This window comes from Corylus avellana, chromosome ca6 (assembly GCF_901000735.1).
Source record: "Corylus avellana chromosome ca6, CavTom2PMs-1.0".
Lineage (NCBI taxonomy): Eukaryota > Viridiplantae > Streptophyta > Magnoliopsida > Fagales > Betulaceae > Corylus > Corylus avellana.
Window position 1 is genome coordinate 2994347 of NC_081546.1, and position 17628 is coordinate 3011974.

The 17628-nt window shown below is 35.2% G+C and overlaps 2 protein-coding genes across 2 annotated transcripts; both read right to left on the minus strand.

The window, feature by feature from the left end:
* Nucleotides 1-1574: 1574 nt before the first annotated feature.
* On the minus strand, nucleotides 1575-6290 carry LOC132184947 (serine carboxypeptidase-like 42). Its single transcript, XM_059598742.1, has 10 exons — nucleotides 5531-6290; nucleotides 4553-4660; nucleotides 4333-4425; nucleotides 4146-4238; nucleotides 3177-3262; nucleotides 2763-3041; nucleotides 2536-2669; nucleotides 2251-2343; nucleotides 2030-2147; nucleotides 1575-1932 (listed from the first exon to the last, which is right to left on the minus strand). The coding sequence occupies exons 1-10, from the start codon at nucleotides 5763-5765 to the stop codon at nucleotides 1765-1767; spliced, it is 1407 nt and encodes a 468-aa protein (XP_059454725.1). The 5' UTR covers nucleotides 5766-6290; the 3' UTR covers nucleotides 1575-1764.
* Nucleotides 6291-13497: 7207 nt separating this feature from the next.
* LOC132183840 (uncharacterized) lies at nucleotides 13498-17552 on the minus strand. Its single transcript, XM_059597295.1, has 5 exons — nucleotides 16629-17552; nucleotides 16238-16305; nucleotides 15969-16144; nucleotides 14453-14561; nucleotides 13498-14060 (listed from the first exon to the last, which is right to left on the minus strand). Exons 1-5 carry the CDS (start codon nucleotides 16897-16899, stop codon nucleotides 13752-13754), a joined length of 933 nt encoding a protein of 310 aa, XP_059453278.1. The 5' UTR covers nucleotides 16900-17552; the 3' UTR covers nucleotides 13498-13751.
* Between the last annotated feature and the right edge of the window lie 76 nt (nucleotides 17553-17628).

Below are 17628 nucleotides of genomic sequence, written 5' to 3' on the forward strand. Positions count from 1 at the left end.
GTCAAACACCACGCCACACTGAGCAAAACCCCAACAAACACAAGGCGGAGTAAAATGGTCTCCACAGTAAAATTAAGAAGAAGAAAAAAAAAATCTTAATATCAAACCACTTCTTGTGCCTTTTATATTTTTGATATTAAGATTTTAGTTTTTTATTTTGTGAATTTGAGACGGGAATTTCCAATCATTTTAAATTCAATATCTCCCTTCATTTTTTGTTCTTCGAATAACTACTAATAATATAAAAATACAATTATGCTCTCCTAAAAAAAAAAAAAAAAAAAGAAGTTGGCTTATCCCGAATAAGTGTGAGTGTGACTAGGTATCCAACCACCGTGGTAGTGGTGGTTGAGGTTGAGCTCTCACTCAACCATAACGGTGAGAGCCCAACTACAGCAACTCGATAAGAGCCTAGCCACTACAATTGAGTTATGCTCGGTGGCTAGGAATGACCCAGCATCCTTTCTTATCTTTTCTTTTTTCTTCAATTTTTTATTGGAGAAACATAACTATATTTTTCTTAGCATTTTCTTTATTTATTTAACAAAAAAATCGAATGAGATGTCGAATTTAAAATGATTGTAAACTCGGATCTCAAATTTATAAAATTAAAATTAGGATATTTATGTCAAAAAACTCGGCTTTATTTGTTAAAGCTTTTTTCTTCTCCCTTTTAATTTATTTTTTCAAAACAAAACTATTAACAAATAACTTAAAAGACAACGTTCAAGACTGTTTTTATATTTATGTCGCATCAATTTTTTTTTTTTTTTTCAAATAGTAAATAAAATGCGTAGTCTAAAAAGCATTCACAGACCGCTCGGTAAAAGAACACGTATACTTCATATTAGATTGTTAATGTGGAGTAGGCATTTAGATTGTGTTGGGTCATAACCTCATGAGGGTTGTAATATTTCATGCCAGGGAAGTGTGTTATTGGCTCCTCAAAACATTTAGGTTGTCTGGATTTTTGTACTATTCAGGCAGGAATCTTGGCATGATCGAATTTTCTACTTATTATTGTGGCAGTGTCTGTTGAGACATGCAAGAGGTTGCCTATCTTTTGCTTTTGGGCAAACAATAAAAACAAAGAAAAGGAAACAACAGTTGCAATGTTTCCTGCAGGAAAAATTCAAAGTATAATGATTAACTAACCCTAGGCGAAAGTCTCAGATTTACACCTCTCAGCCCTTATTTTATATTGATCTTGATTCTTGAAGTAGTTTTGAAGTCATTTTTAAAATTTGAATAGTTTATCCAGACTAATCTGGGTATACAATTCTCTCACTACCACAGCATAGAAATCCAAGCAGCCTAATAGCCTTGTAAGCATAATTGGCTTCCCAAGTGAATTCTGCAGTACAACTTGTTCAACATGCCTACCTGAAATCATCCCTGATTTTTATTTTATTAAAATTGATCTAGTGCTATGCATTTCAGCTGAACTTTGAATTTTGTTTGATAATAATTTGAATCAACTCAATCAATGTTAAAAGTTCTTTTCATCTCCATCAATGCAAGTTGCAACGCAAATGAAATGTGTTGGATGGAAGTCCATCCATTGAAAAAGGGAATGCAGAAAAGTCCTGTTCTTGATGATGTTTTGATTCTATCCTTTTCTCCAAATACAATTGCAATTGTTACTATTTTTCATTATTACCACTGAAAGACCAATTCTATTTTAATGCCTTTGAGTGAGACATTTCTGAATCATGAAACAAATTGAAACTAGTGATCACATTGTAAATGAAAGGTAAAACCTTCTTAATCATCAATTGAAGGTCGTGTTGTGTTCGGCAATCTCCTGCCATGGACAAATGAACTGAATAGATGCAATGCTCTTGATGGCTGTGCATAGGGTACCATGTGTGCAGCACCCCTTACTGTGGCAAAAGTTAACAAATTGCCATACTCAGTCGCCCAACCACCCACCTATTCCAAAATATAAACAAAATACATCAGCAAATTGTGATCAACATAGATGCAAACACAACAAGTACAAACTTGCTATATTGCAATGCATAAGTACCTGGCCTTTGTGAAACCAAGCTGCATATGGTACTGTAATCTTGAGATTCATATCATGAGCCAGTTCTCGGATGAGTGTCCGTGAGCCAAGCAGCGGCACAACAGAATCTTGATCCCCACTACAATGGTTTGAACAATAATGTTAGATGTAGCAATTAAGTCATCACTCAAACTGTGCTACCTTAAAATCAGCCTATCTGTTGGTGTTTCTTTCTGAAGTACCTGAAAACCCAAACTGGAATACGATTTTGGATTATTCTTTTGAGCAAGGGAAGAATGTCAATGTTACCATCAGTATCACTGTAATTCAGAACACTGCATCAATGAAAAAAAGGGCAAATATCAGTTATACCACCATGTCTGCAAGTTGCAAAAACTCATGACAAACTGCAATTGGGTTAGAGGGGACTTTTTTCAAAACTTTTGGGATGTCAAGAAGATTTTTCCACACTATGGGGAATATTTTCAAAAGTTTTTCATATGAAGCAAACTGCATGCTTTACTTACCCACTGCACATAGACCAGTTGTAAGGTAATTTGGTACGATTTGCATGAAGAGCTCTCTGAACTTCAGGAAGATTGAAATAGAAGCGTCTTTCAAGGCTCATACACACATCAACCCCAACACTTATCTTAGTAGCCTGCAGAAAAGGTTGCAATAGGAGAATTGGACAATGAAAGGATACAATAGCAGGAAAATTGTAAAAAGGAAAAAGAAGTAAATAAATAAGTACCAATTTCCGCAATCTCAGCTCTTGCTCTACTATAGATGGATAACAGACATCAAGGATCACATCATAATTGTTTATGTAATTACCAACAATGCCGTTTGCTTCATTTATGGCATGGTCGCATGATTCTGTCACATTGTGAGGACTTGCAAAGGTATAGTCATTAAAATCACATTCATTCATGATGGCAAGGCCAATTTCATCAGAAATCATTCCATGTGACCAAAAGAATTCGTAGGTTGCTGGAACATCCCGATCAAGTCTTAAAAGTGGATTCCCAATCTAAACACAGAAAAACAGGTGAACAGATTAGATGATTTGTACAGCACTAGCAAGATACCAAACAAAATTTCAATTGAAATTATGTGATGAAGAATTTCCAGGAGCTATCAATTAAAATGCTTAATGTTCTCTTACAGCAACCCCTTTGATATTGAACTTGAAACCAGTTGAATGTGCATTATGGTCCAGTAGAGCAATAGCCAGTTGTGGTATGTAATGCCCTACAGAAAGACATTTAAACATATAAGGAACCACATAGATAACAAATAAAGTATGAAGGGAAAAGAATGCAAAAACAGGGAATATTGAAATGTGTTTGGAGAGTCTTTTCTCCTTTTAAACATTGAAATACATTTTTCAAAAAACATAAGCTATCAAATCAAACACTATTCAAAGTACAAAACACAAAACACTATTCAAAAAACGAAACACAAAACTTTTTTTAGAAAATTTCACACCTTTTCTATAGGAATATTTTGAGAAACACATGCTTATTTTTTTAGGTATGGAAGCTGACTTGTTACATTTAAAAAATATATATTAACAAAATAGAGAGGTGCCCGCGCAGCCACCTTCAACAGAGGAGAGGGGGAGGTCATATGGCCACCGCAGCAAGATACAAGTGGCCGAGCAGCCACCCTTGATTTTTTTTTTTTTGGTTTTTTTATTTTAATGGTTTGATAAAACACAAAGTCTAGGAAGTATACCAAACAATTTTCCATGTACCCCACAGACAACTCTTTTCAAATGTGAACCCACCGAAAACAATTCTCAATTTTCACCTCTTCAAAACTCTTTTCAAAACACAATACAAAAACGTACTTTTCAATTACTTTACCAAACATAAAGAAATGGTTCAATAAGTTAAACTATTGAACAAGGCAGAATAAGACTTCAAGTCCCTTCAAGAACAAAAACAATTGATTTTCCATGCGCTCACGTATTTTACAAATTGACAATCAGAAGCTCCAGAAACACTGGTTCCTGTTCTTTTTTTTCTTTTTCTTTTTTAACTCGATATATATATCTTGTACTATTCTACTACTCGAGTCACATGAACATAATACGGTTCATGCATGAAACTTTGATTACAGTTTGTCAGACCTGCATAGCTTTCTCCAGTGAGAAAAAGTTCTCTGGATTTGAAATCTGGAAACTTCTCGTACCATTTCAACAAAAAGACATGCATATCCCTAGCTGCAAAAAATTAGAAACAAATCAGAGTGGAATAGATTTTCAGAAGCCAACATTTCTGGAGTCGAAAGAATATGGTGTGAGCTATTCTCTTTACCAGTGGAGGCATCTCCACATGTATAATCTGAACTTGTGTTTGAGTATGACCATCCTACTCCAGCAGGAGACTCAACAAAGAGGAGATTCGATGCTACAAAATGAAAAGAATAGGATTGTGTTCGATGGGATATGCATTATTAATTATGAGAATCTAAAAATTAAAATGAAGAAAAAGCTAAATAAAACAAAATTCCATATCAGATGTGGCAATGGCATACCTTTATTCCATGACATTGAATTTCTTCGAAGGCCTCGGCCATCACCTGTAGGATAAAATGGACCCAACTCTGTAAAGGCACCTCCACCAAGAGAGGAACAACCTGGACCTGAAAACACAAAGTTTTTGTCAACAGTTTGGTGTCTAAGAGCCTCACACCAATGGAAGATAGTCATGTAAACTCATGAATTTAGTTGAGTATTTATAAAATTTACACCCTTCTCACTGCTAAAACTAGCACAAGAAACAGGAAACAGTAATTCAGAAGTAAAGTTTCATGTCATCCTCTAGATCACAAAGCATGTAGGAACAATCAAGAGTTGCTAAATGCCTAAATCTAAAGACAGTTTTTTTTTATTATTATTCATACAAGTTTCAATTGTTTATTTTTTTGTATTTGGAGAGATGAAAGTGCATGTTGTAAGAGTCCAAGTTTTCTATTCTTTTTGTACAGCTATATAAAATACTTCGATTCACCTTCTCAAGAATTCAGCAGTACGTTATTTCATACTTCAAAGAAACTACAAACTAAACTAACAGGAGACCAAAAAGTTACGCACCTAATTATTTGGATAAAGCAAAAAATGCACCCCGGATGAAAAGAACAGCGCTATAATTACCTCAAAACGCCAAAAAAACAAAATAAAACAATTGCACAGGGAAGAACAAAATGAACACTTGAAAAGGAAAAGAGAGAGAGAAACAACTTTCCACATAGGAAGAGAAAGTAAGCAAAAGATCCAGAAAGAAGTACAATGAAATAACATCTCCAAGTTTTATGAAAAGAAACAAAGTAGAAGGAACCAAATCAAACTAGACTCTAGACAGAACCGTCCTCACAAAAACTAAAATGCAGCTAAATAACATCACATCGTGAAAATGCTTTTGAAAAAAAAAAAAAAAAGATTCCCACTTTTTCACATATGATCAGCATTCAGCAGGTACAACAAAGAAACATGGGAAGTGGGAACCAACCAACCTCCATTGAGCCAGAGGGAGAGGGGCTTCTTGTCAGCTTCTTTGTCTGCCTCGACAAAATAGTAAAACAAGCTCCTCCCAGCCTTGACATCCACATCAACATACCCAGCATACTGCCTGAACTGGACCGTAGGCTGTCCAGGCAGCCTCACGACCAGATCCTCGACCGGGTAACCTTGCACACCAATACCCAACAACCACACAACCAAAATCCCAACAAACCAACCCCTACCCATCTCAGGAAATCACAAGATCCTCACAGAAAACCCACCCCCTTTATCCATTCCCCACAGAATGTCATGGTCCCTCTATAAAAATATATCACACCAAAGGAGTGTTTCCAAAAAAGTGTGTATCTTTTTTGCTATAACAAATTCAAAATTCGTTATACTTTATCCAAAAAGAATAGATCTGTTGTTGCACGTGAATCTTGGGCTGCCCTTCAACAAAAGGACTCCTATATATATATATAAATTCAAACTTTAGGATTATCCATATGCAGACAGCTCCAATGAAGGAGCTAGAAAAAGACTTGCAGCCTGCAGGCTACAGCTGGGGCAGTAATTTTCGGTCTCATCTGAAAAATCTTGGCTGTTAAAAGAGGATGAGAGAGAGACGTTGGGAAGTAGCATGCTCTAGTGGGATGGATTTGGCGTATCCCGAAGTTGATGAAGATACCAACTAGATTGGACTGGGCAGTCAATAAAGGCAAAACTCAAAGGTATCTTCTTTTGGCTTGCTATAGCCGCTTCCTGTAGTGTAGTATGAAAGAATCATATATTATATATTACTGTACTGTATAGTTTATTTATATGGTATTTTCTTAATTGCTCGCAGTTAGACATGAACCAATGAATGAAAGAGGAAGCAAAATTGTTTACTCTTTTACCATCAAAAGACGTCAAATTGGCCGCCCTTTATCTTTTTCAAGGAAAGACCGCCATTAAATTCCAACAGTTTGCTGTGTCACTCTCGTCCCAGCAGCTAACTTTACTGGAGCCCCACCATACACTTTAGTTTTGTCAAACAAGACAATGCAAGTTGGCCGTGACTCATGACTCGTGAATCATACTATGGAAATGGGGATCAAAAAGGGAACTTTTAGAATTTTGAATAGCAATGTTTTTAATAATTATGCATTGAACAATGAAAATGGCCCAATTGGGGGACTCTATTTCGCCATTTTTGTGGACCACGCCTTGTGACGAATGGAGGGTCAGCGTGACGTAAAGTGATGAAGATTGAAAACCTATGGCTATGGGTAGTTTTTTTTTTTTTTTTAAAGGAAAACAAAAAAAAATGTAAAATCAAGTTGGTGCGGTTAATTTTAAAAGTGAATTAAATTTACTCCCCACTTTAAGATTTCATTTAAATTTTTGACCAAAATTTGCCAGAATAATAATACCATACGTCCACTGTACTAAAAAAAATATAAAAAGGTTTTTGAAAAGCTAGTTCAATCAGTTGAGAATCACATTTCATAAAGCAGAAATTATTAATTCGAATTTCCTTCTCCATATCCCTCCCCTTGTATGTCAAAAAAATATAATAATAAATTCTAGTATGTAGTAGGATTATACCAAATTGGTCGGAGGGATAGCCAGTTTATGGTTAGAATTTCTTCTTAAAAATTTTATTGCAATAAATGAGACAGTGTTCCACTAATAAAAATAATAATAAAATATTATTTAAGATTTTTTAAAAAAAAAATAAAAAATGGTGGTTGGCACCCATCTTGGCCACCGGCCGCCCCATTTTAGTTAGGGGGTGGCTTAATGGCCGGTCATGGGTGACCATAGGAGGTGGTTCAGCCACCCCCATCTTGTAAAAGGGGGTGGCCAAACCACCCCCTAGAGCCTTGGGGTGGCTCGTACACCCCCTTTGGGCCTAGGAGGTGGTTTGGCCACCCCAAGGGCCAAGTCAAAAATAAAAGAAAAATTAATGGGTTGGCCTTTGGGCATAGCTCGGGCACCCCTCCTTTCGCAAGGTGGGGCTGGTTCGGCCATAGGTCATAGGGGTAGTTCGGCCACCCCTGGTCAAGCCACCCCCTAGTTAAAATGCAGATGGCCGGCCACCCCCTTATGGCCAAGATGCCACCCCTTATTTTTTTTATTAATTTATTTTTTTTAAAAAAAAAATCTTAAATAATATTTTATTACTATTTTTATTAGTTGGACAAGTATCCTATTTGTGACCCTAAAATTTCTGAGAATTTTGGAGTAATTACACAATACTTTCTATCAAAATTTCAAACGAGAGTTTAGAATTTTAGAAGCTTATTGTAAAATGAAACAACCATGAAAACTGATTTTTTTTTTTTAAAACAAAAAATCATTCTTTCTACTTTCACATAAAAAATTTCAAAATTAAATCTCAATCATTGAAAAACTTTACAACATATATGGCAATTTTTTTGAAAAAAAAATATAGATTTAACTCCCACAGCTAAAATTTTGGTTTTAGACTTTTAGGCACCGCAATGTTCGAAAATGATAAAATTAGCATTACCAGCTGGAATCGATTCTGATTTAGTCGCTCCGGGTTAAAATTAAAATTCTGGATTAAATATGATGGAAGAATTCCCAACACTATGTCATTTTGGCAAGGTTAATGATGCATGTTTCGTAATACGTCTTAGAAGTAAAATCAAAAATCACGGTTCTACTTTTTTTGGTCAATATGGGGGTGGCTAGCAAATACATATTTATTATTATTTTTTTAAAATCTTAAAATAATATTTTATAATTGGCCATTAATTAGGACAAATTCCATTTATTGGCTAAAATTTATAAAGAAATCTTAATTCGTGAGCTGGGATCTTCACCAAGTCAGTTCAATTCAATAATTTAGGGGATAATACACAAACCCCACTTCGGGTCGAAATTTCAAACAAAAGAGTTTAGAATAAAAAGGTTATTTCTCATTTATGCTTTAAGAGCTTTTGTAAAATGAAATAATAAATGAGAGACCCATTTTTTTTTTTTTTTTTAATTTTACAAAAAACAATAAAATGAAAGATTTGGAAAGTTTAGGTGCCGTAAAAATAAAAAAAAAAAAAAAAAAAAAAACCTACTTGCAACCATCCAAATTTAACCTCATTCTTTCTCTTTCACATAAAAAAATTTGAAATTAAATCTCAATCATTGATTTTATGCCTGCTCCCACGCGTGCACCAAATGTTCCACTGGCTCAACTGCAAAAAGCTTTTGATTCCTTGAGATTATTATGGCTCTAAAGACGGTGTAAAGAGATCCTATTCCCCTCAGGATCTGGCTTGCATGCGGTAGTGGAAAACTACCGCATGCAAGCCAGATCCATTCCGTCATTAACAATGCCAATGGGAATACATAGACTTGATTCCCTGTATTTGAAATCATGACCAAAATTTTATTTGCATCGGTAAGATGTAACAACTTGATTGCACTTAATTAATTGCGTCCAACCTTGAGAAGCACATGTTTTAAGGTGACTTTTAACTTCAATTGTTGAGTTCACTTCTGAAATTTCTTCAACAGGAACACTGTGGTAGACCGAGAAAGATCTAGCTTACATGTTGTTATTAAAGCAACGGTCAAGATTAAATCTCTCAAAATCTTTCTTTATTTTCTCTCTCTTATATTAAAAGCTTATAAAAGTAAGTCAACTTTAAGATTCAATCTTAACCGTTGCTTACACTAAAACATACATGCTATTATTTTAAGCTAGACCCGACTGAGAAAACAAACTACCTTTCTCATTATATCACCATGCTTTTTATGTTGAAAAATATGTGAAGCCTATAAATGTCAAGGAGTGGCCCACTAATGTGAAGAAAATGTGAACATTTGTGGACCAATTTTAACGACTAAGATTAAGGCTAATCCAATAAATGATTAGTCTTTAAGATTGGTCTACTCATGTAAACATCAGTAGACCAATCTTAAAGACTAAGAAAATGCAAACAAGTGCCGATCATTCCAATAAATGACTAATCTTTAAGATTGGTCCACTAATATAAAACATTAGTGAACTAATCTTAAAGATTAAAAAAATGCAAAGAAGTGCCACCCTCATAGGGCCATGAACAGACATGTTAGAATACCTATTCATTTTCCTAATAGAATACTTATTTCCCAAACCAAACTGGGGCCTAAGACTAGTTATTTATTCCAATAATTAAAATGACAAATAAATGATGTGCCAACATTGATACCATCTAAACCTTAGAAAGAGTTTAATTAGTATAAGAGAATCCTAAGTAAGAAAAACAAATCCATGTTCTAGAAGAAAAAAAAATTGGCAATAAAAAAGGAAAAACGAACAAACTTCAAATTCCAAAATTATTATGATTATTTTGGACTTTATGTGAGAATCATTTATAGATGCTTTGGAATAATTTGATCATCAAGATTCAAGGCCCAACTCTTGGGTAAACAGGGGCTCGGGAAATTGGTCTGCTATTATGGTTTTGGTAGAAAAACCACAGCTAAGCCTAACAAGCAGTGAAAACGATAACAATGACAAGAATAATAAACTAATTAATAAAAAGAAACGTAAAGCATGGGCAACATATGAGTTTCTTCTCTTGTAAGGCCATAAATGGCATAAGCAAAATGATACAAATTCTGAAAAAAATAGATTAGGATAAGAATCCAAGGAAGATCTTCTACAAATAGTGCACATCATTTGGCTTTTCTGTCCTGGCTCCTCCCAACCTCACATTCAAAGTCAAACACATATCGATAGTAGGGGGGAATGAATCAAGGACCAAAAAGATATATTATGATGAGTAAAGAAATAATACTTTCAGTCAAAAAGGAAGTGGAAACCATTATGGGTTCCATAAGCATAAATGTGGTAATTAATCATTCCACAAAGAACAGAAAACAAAGTAATGCTACATCTGAAATATCATAATCACAGTTTAATCAACCATTTCAATGTGAAGTCCAATTTGTCTAGCAAGATTCAAAAGCTACAAATGAATCAAGATAATGTAATTCTTGAATCTTCTCTTTTTTTTTAAAAAAAAAAAAAAAAAAACATTTTGACATCAATGATCATAACATGCCCTGTCACTGTGCTGTGAAGCTGTCACACCTCTGAGATCAACAGATATTTGATCGAAACTGATATTTAAGCAGCTAACAGCTTTTTTTAAAAAAAAAACTATTATATAAATACATATATCCATCCTGTTTCCTCACAATGGCACATGCACTAATGACTAATTATGATATATTTCAAATAGAAGCTTAAGTTGGTAAACATTATAATCAGGGTGGATTCGTGACGTTTGTGGGGCATCATGGAGTATAGAGTCGATACAAAGGGCCAAGTGGCTGACCACAAATTTTTAAATCTGGTATGCACAGAGGAGGGGCTGACAACCAATTATTTCCAAAGAAGAAAAAGTTACAGAGCATGGGATACTAGTATTATTAGAAGCCATATAAAGTATCAACCAGTTTGTGGTCCACTGGCTCCCAAACATTCAACTTCTTGGTAATTCAGAGATTCATCTATGTTTTGGCAATTTAACAAACACCACCAAAAAGAGGAGGAAAATCACCAAAGAGCAGAATGGTATACAAAAAATGAACTACATTGTTCATTAAATTGGTAATTTGGTTTCTAGCTCAGCCAAATGGATCTCAGGCTTTTTATGACATCCACAAAATGCATTTAATTCCATGACTATAAAATATGAAAATATATATATATATTTGGTTTTAGCAATAAAGAACTTGAAAGCTTAATCTTAAATTGTGAGAGAGAACACTCATGCAATTACAAGCAAAAAATAATTCAATTTTATAGACCACAAGTCCTACAATGATCAACAGAAACTAACAAAAAGGTACCAGACAAAAATAAGAGTTCTCTAGATATCTTATGACCAAATTGTGTCACAAGTAACAGCAACCTCATCGCTGCCATAACAGTCAAAAGTATTACAACCCTCACATTCTAAGAGAGAATGAAAGAGAGAGACACATAAGGCTTGATGACAAACATGTATCCAGAACACATGAATATACTTTGCCCCCAAGATTTAAGTTGGAGCAATTGGATGTTAAAAGTAAGGAGAAAGAAGGGATTTTAAATTTATGCAGTTCTCTGAGCATCAGAAGCACATTGAGCTACATGTAATTCAATGTATCTCATTAAACTCAATTAAATTAACTACATGAACTCGTAAGGAAAAAAGGGTAAATCCAATCAACACCAAAAGATAAATTACAAATAAAAAGATATATGCACCTAGACAGCAAACCTAAGAAGAAAACTGAACCTTTTGAGACAATTAGAAAAAAGCATCATGAATGAAACATTAAAATCTTCCAATTGCATGGTAACCACAAATATGTAACCCTACTCCAAATAGATAATTTTCATAAATGAATAAAATAAATAAAAGAAAGAAAGAAAGAAAGAAGAAAATGCAGTCCTATGATTGTTTAATAGTTTGTTACTAACTTCTTTCTTCTTTTTAAGATCAAGTTAAGTTTAAAAAGAAATGACTTGAAATAAGATGTATTTGCCGTTTGTGAGAACCTTCTGCATCAGCAAACCTATGCAGTAAATGTGCATGCGATAAAAATAATTGTACCAGTAGGAAATCTTGCTTGTTCAATCACAACTCCCATCGGAATTTGTGTCATAAAGCAGCGAGCCCAGACTTGACGCAAAAAAATAAGATGAACCTCCATGCTAAGCCAAAAGATTGAGGCAAACATGCATCTCTGCAATCAGATTATGAGGTTAACTGGAATAAATACAAATGCTACCACAATTAACTTATTCAATTTATGTAGCCAGACAAATCAAATGTGTCCAATTTACCATCAAGGGTGGTGGTTCAATGGCCTAAGGAAATTTCAAAGTGGTCAGGGCATGTACTAAGGTGTGAGCTCGAATTTCCGCAATGGAGAATTCCCACATATGCCTGATTGGTACCCTGGTGGGTGGGGCTAGGTTAGGCTATGGCTTAGTCGGACTTGAATGAGCACTTGCGGTTCTCACTGTCTAGGCCCTTTCTATGCGGCTCCCAGCGGATAGGTGCTACTATGGTCACGCCCAGGTAGGATAGCCACAATTAGTCTCTCCGGCCTACCTTTTTTGCTAAAAAAAAAAAAAAAAGTGTCCAATTTGGTCCAGGCACCTCATTAAAAAACTGAGCCTTCACCTCTCACCTTGCATGCGGCTATTGAATATAGCCACTCAAGATAGAGATTATACATGCATAAAAAGAACTAGAAAAAACTACAATTTCCAACACTGTAGTCATGCCTTGATTTCTAGCTAGTGGAAAAGATAACAGGCCCAACTTACTCATAGAATACTTTCAAAATAGCTCCCAAACTCTCGCTGAAATTGCAGCGAAACTTACACCATCCACATGGGTTTGAAAAACAAACTTTCAAACTCAAAGCCACTGTATAACATGGCACCCACGCTTCACTTGAGTACAAATTCATAGAGCAAGATCATACAAACTTTCTACTTCTTCAAACCTCTATGGTATCAAGCCCCTACCTACTACTAACTTTTCCTTGGAGTACGCAAGGAATGAAGAAAGTGTTTCAAGCTCAAAGGAGAGTTATCTAGGAGAAAACCTCTTCAAACATTGAGCCAGATGGCCTCTTCAAACCATAGCCTTCACATCTCCTTCTATTTCTTTCTTCCTTTTTCTTTTCAGTTTTCTCCACACAGATAATCAAAATTCAGAAGAAATAAACAGAATTTATTAATATATTTGCAGTAAAACAAGAAGTAAATCAGTATATCTGCAGTAATAACAATTTGCAACTCAATAACAATTGAGAAAGATGATTTCAATAGTATACATTCATTTATCTACAATGCTGTGTATACTGTGGTGTTTCCTAGAGAGGCACATAAATTTGAGAAAGAAAGTAATAAAAAACAGAAAAACAGAGCAATTAAATATCAGAATACAACCAGACTAAATGTAAAGAATTAGAATTCATAAGAAACAAACAGAATTTATTAATATGGTTGCAGCAATACAACGAGTTAATTAGTATATATGCAGTAATATAACAATTTGCAACTCATTATTTTGGAGATAGAACTGTTTTCAGTGATGACAAATTGAGAAAGATGACTTTTTTAACAATATACATTTATTTATCTACAATGTTATATCTATGTATACTTGTAGAGTATTCTGGAGAGGCAAATGATTTGAAGAGAGAAAGTAGTGAAAAACAAAACAATTAAATATCTGAATACAACCGGACTAAACATAAAGAATCAAATGGTGTGTTCAAACGCCACTCCCTTTGCTTTTTGTTAAGTGGTCTTCCTTTCCCCGCTTTTTCTCTATTTATCTTCACGTCCGCTAAACCCCAAGTGCAACATTTACTTTCCATGTCAAAAGAAACAAGCCTGAAGACACCATCATTTTCGGACAATGGACCGGTTGCTGCAACCTCATTGACATATTTCACATACAAAGGCCGATCCTTGAACCGATCCAGCTCATCTGGAATCCGAACTACCCTTTCAACACCAGGAGATGACACCTGAGAGGCAATGGATAACTTCAGATCCAAAAGGTAAAAAGAATGCAGACATAACCATCATTCAAATTTTTACTTCTTAAGCTTTAGCTATCGCTTATTAACGGTAACGTGCCAACTTATTCAGCTTTTTAAATGAGAGCAACCGACTATGTCTAGAACCCATCGGGCTTAACTTAAAAAATAAAAATTATAGCCACAAAATGCATATGAGCTCATCCCGTCACTTTAAGCCGTCATTGGCCTACATGTCACAGACAAGCCTACATGTCAAGGACAGACACAGCTTTGCACATCTGCGCCTGTAACTTTTATTTAAGGTTTTCACTCTGCAGAGGTATGTCTCCCCACCAAAAACCAAAACTTAAAAGTAAAAAATAACTAGGAAAAGATACCTCCAAAGAGACACTCTCAGGTATAGATTTACTGAGTTCTGCTTCAGCCAAACGTGCTCTATAGGTTGCAGAGAAAGCTTCAATATCTTCCATACTGGGGGAACCAGACCTGTAAAATATCACTCCAAATTAAAGTTCAAGAAGCATTCATTATTAAGCAAAAGCTTATCAATTTATGGGGAAAAAAAAAAGTTAACTGGAAAAATGTGATCACAGAGTAATAATTTATTTTTCTCCTCAAGTACTCATGAGAACAATATTAATACAAATAGAAGAAAAAAACTACAACAAATAAAAGTTAACAGGAAAATGTTAATTTACCCTACCAATCTATTATTAGGGTTGCAATGCCCCCTTCGTTAAGAGTTTCTACTAAATCCTAATGGGTATAATGGACATTTTTGCGTGGAAAAAAAAAGAAGAAATATTCAGTAAAAAGGCCAAAATTAAAAAAATAAATAATAAATCAATTTAATTTTTTTTTTTATTTTTTTATAAAAAGGAACAGAACTAAAAGGAAGCAAAAAAAATCCAGAAAAAATGAAAAATAGGCAAAAACATTCAGGAAAAAGCAAAAAACAAAAAACAAAAAAATAAGAAAAGCCATGGCCGACCGATAGCTAGCCATGGGTCGCAGCAGACTCACGGTTTAATTGTAATTTAAAAAAATTTCAAGGGGTATAATGATTATTTTCGCATCACGTGTGGGTCACATGAAAATTGTTAGCGGAGGGGGACATTACAACACCAATGGTAGATTGGTAGGGTACATTAACAAATTTGGTAGATTTGGGGGGACATGCAAATTGATCGGTAGATTAAGGGGGCTAGATGTAGTTTTTTCATTATTAAACAATAGGAGTAATGTGAAGGAAAGAATAGGTAGAATTTCTCAGGCAACGTGCGAATACACACGGATGAGAAAAAAGAGTTTCCAGGGATCCATTGAACTCAGATATCACCACAATTTTCACGAAAACTTCGTACCATCAACTTTAATTTGGTAAAAACAGGATCTATATTAAACCTTAAGAGTTTTGTTCAGAGATATAGACGTTATGGACTCAGCTATAGTCAAATCCAACATTGCAGAGAGATGGTCAGGATTGATGGCTGGGATCTTTCAAGACAGCATTCGCATAAACAGAAAAGGATGATAGTAGACTTATCTAGACAGATCTTCAGAATAAAAAATACTGTCATTGTTCCCACACAAAGCTCCCCTCTAAACAGCCATAATTGATCAAGCTTGATATGATCTCCTTGAAACTTAAGATCGAAAACTAATGAATCAAATAACACAACTGCCACTTTCTTAAAGATGCCAAAGGGTGAAAATGAGAAAACATTCAAGGATAACTTAGTCCAGACAATCATTGCAATTTGAATATGTCAAGATATGCTCACCTCTCACTTCTACCACATCGAAAAGAAATACTAACTAAAATAAAGCATCCTAGAGAGGACCTGGCAAGAAAACTGTTTTTTCTCATAGATAGTGTCCATAGGTTCTTACTTATTTGAGAGCTTCTCGATGCGCACTTGAATGGTGCAGTTTAACATTGTTTTAAAGGCATATATTTTCAAGTCACCATCGAAGGATAGCGAAACCCCTTCAGCTATTCTTAATGCTTCTTTATCCCACCAAGTCCCAGCAAGGGAAATACCACCTCCTCCACCTCCATCTCCGACCTTCAGAAAATGCGCAAAATTATTTTTCCATAAGTCATCAACTTCGTCACACAACTATAAAAGGGTAATAATAACTTATACACCAAAACTTACATAGACTTCAGCATTATTTGCCACACAATCGTCTTCAAAATAATCATCACCATCATCCACTACTGCCTCTACACAATCAAGGATTTCATTCAGACATGACTTCACCATTTTGACGTTTACAAGCAATTATCTAATATCAAGAAATGATGGGGAAACATGAAAGGTACTATTCTACTTGGGACTAAGTACAAATACATTGAAACATAGTCATTGAGCTTTTGTCTCAAACCCACAATATAGATTGACAACACATAACTATCGACGCAGCACATGTACAAATTAGGATGGCCATTCCATATCATACATAGAAGGCTCTATTTGGTATCTAAGAAAATTGAAATGCATAATATGTATTTATATATAAAGGGAGAGAGAGCAAATGGGCCTTTACCATCTTCAAAGTCATCAAAGACAGCCTCGTCCTCTTCATCGTCCGATGACACTTCTTCAACAATGGTTGGTTTGAGAACTGGCTCGGCTTCTGGGTTTCTCTTCCGGGCGAGGACTATATGGGACCTGTTGGGGATATTAGGAAATGGGTATGTCCAATATGTGAAGGAGAACCTGTGGTGTGGTGGCCTGTAGAAGCAGCTACTCACGGTGACTATTGGAGGAATTGAAACCGCAGAGGCTCTCAGATTCCCTGATGTTATCAATTCCATTTTTTCGGTTATGGGAAATTGAAAACTGTGTTCGTCAATGTTAGGGTTCGGAGTAAAGGCCAAATTTGGATGAGAAAGTGAGAGCAAATCTCAGGAATTGGAGGGGAGAGAGAGAGAGCAGCTGAGGCCTGCTCCAATCCGTAGAACCGACGTCGTTTGAGTTCATCCCTTTTTTTCGTTTTTATTAATTTTCCTTTTTTGGTGGTGGGGGAATTGGGTTCGTTCTTCAATGGGTTTTGTTATTTGTGGAATACAGAGCCTGCCCATTCCACCGAGTCCTTCAATGGTTTTGTTCGTTTATTACTGAATTAGAACTTTTTAGAAGTATACATGATACCGCAGTTCAATTTTCTTGGAGTCTAGCAAACATGGTTTATACTGGCTCCTTTTGTTGTCGTCCTGCCAAAATATAAGTAGACGTTGAAATTGTAGCTTATAATTACCAAAATGGAAAGCTTTTGAATAATCACCACACACTCCACTAATCAAAACTATCTAATTCCCAGTCCAGTAGGATGGCCGCTATCAGAAGTAGCGGCCATTATCAGAAGGATGGCCGCTACTTCTTATATTAATGAAAACTGAGCAAATGGTTTGAGACTCAAGTATTGAAGGTGCACAAAACTCTGCCACCCAGATGGACAAACCTGTATAAAATCTATTTGAAAAGAATGGTACAAATTGAAGTACATGAAAGGCATTAACCTGGGTCCATCAAGATATTTGAGA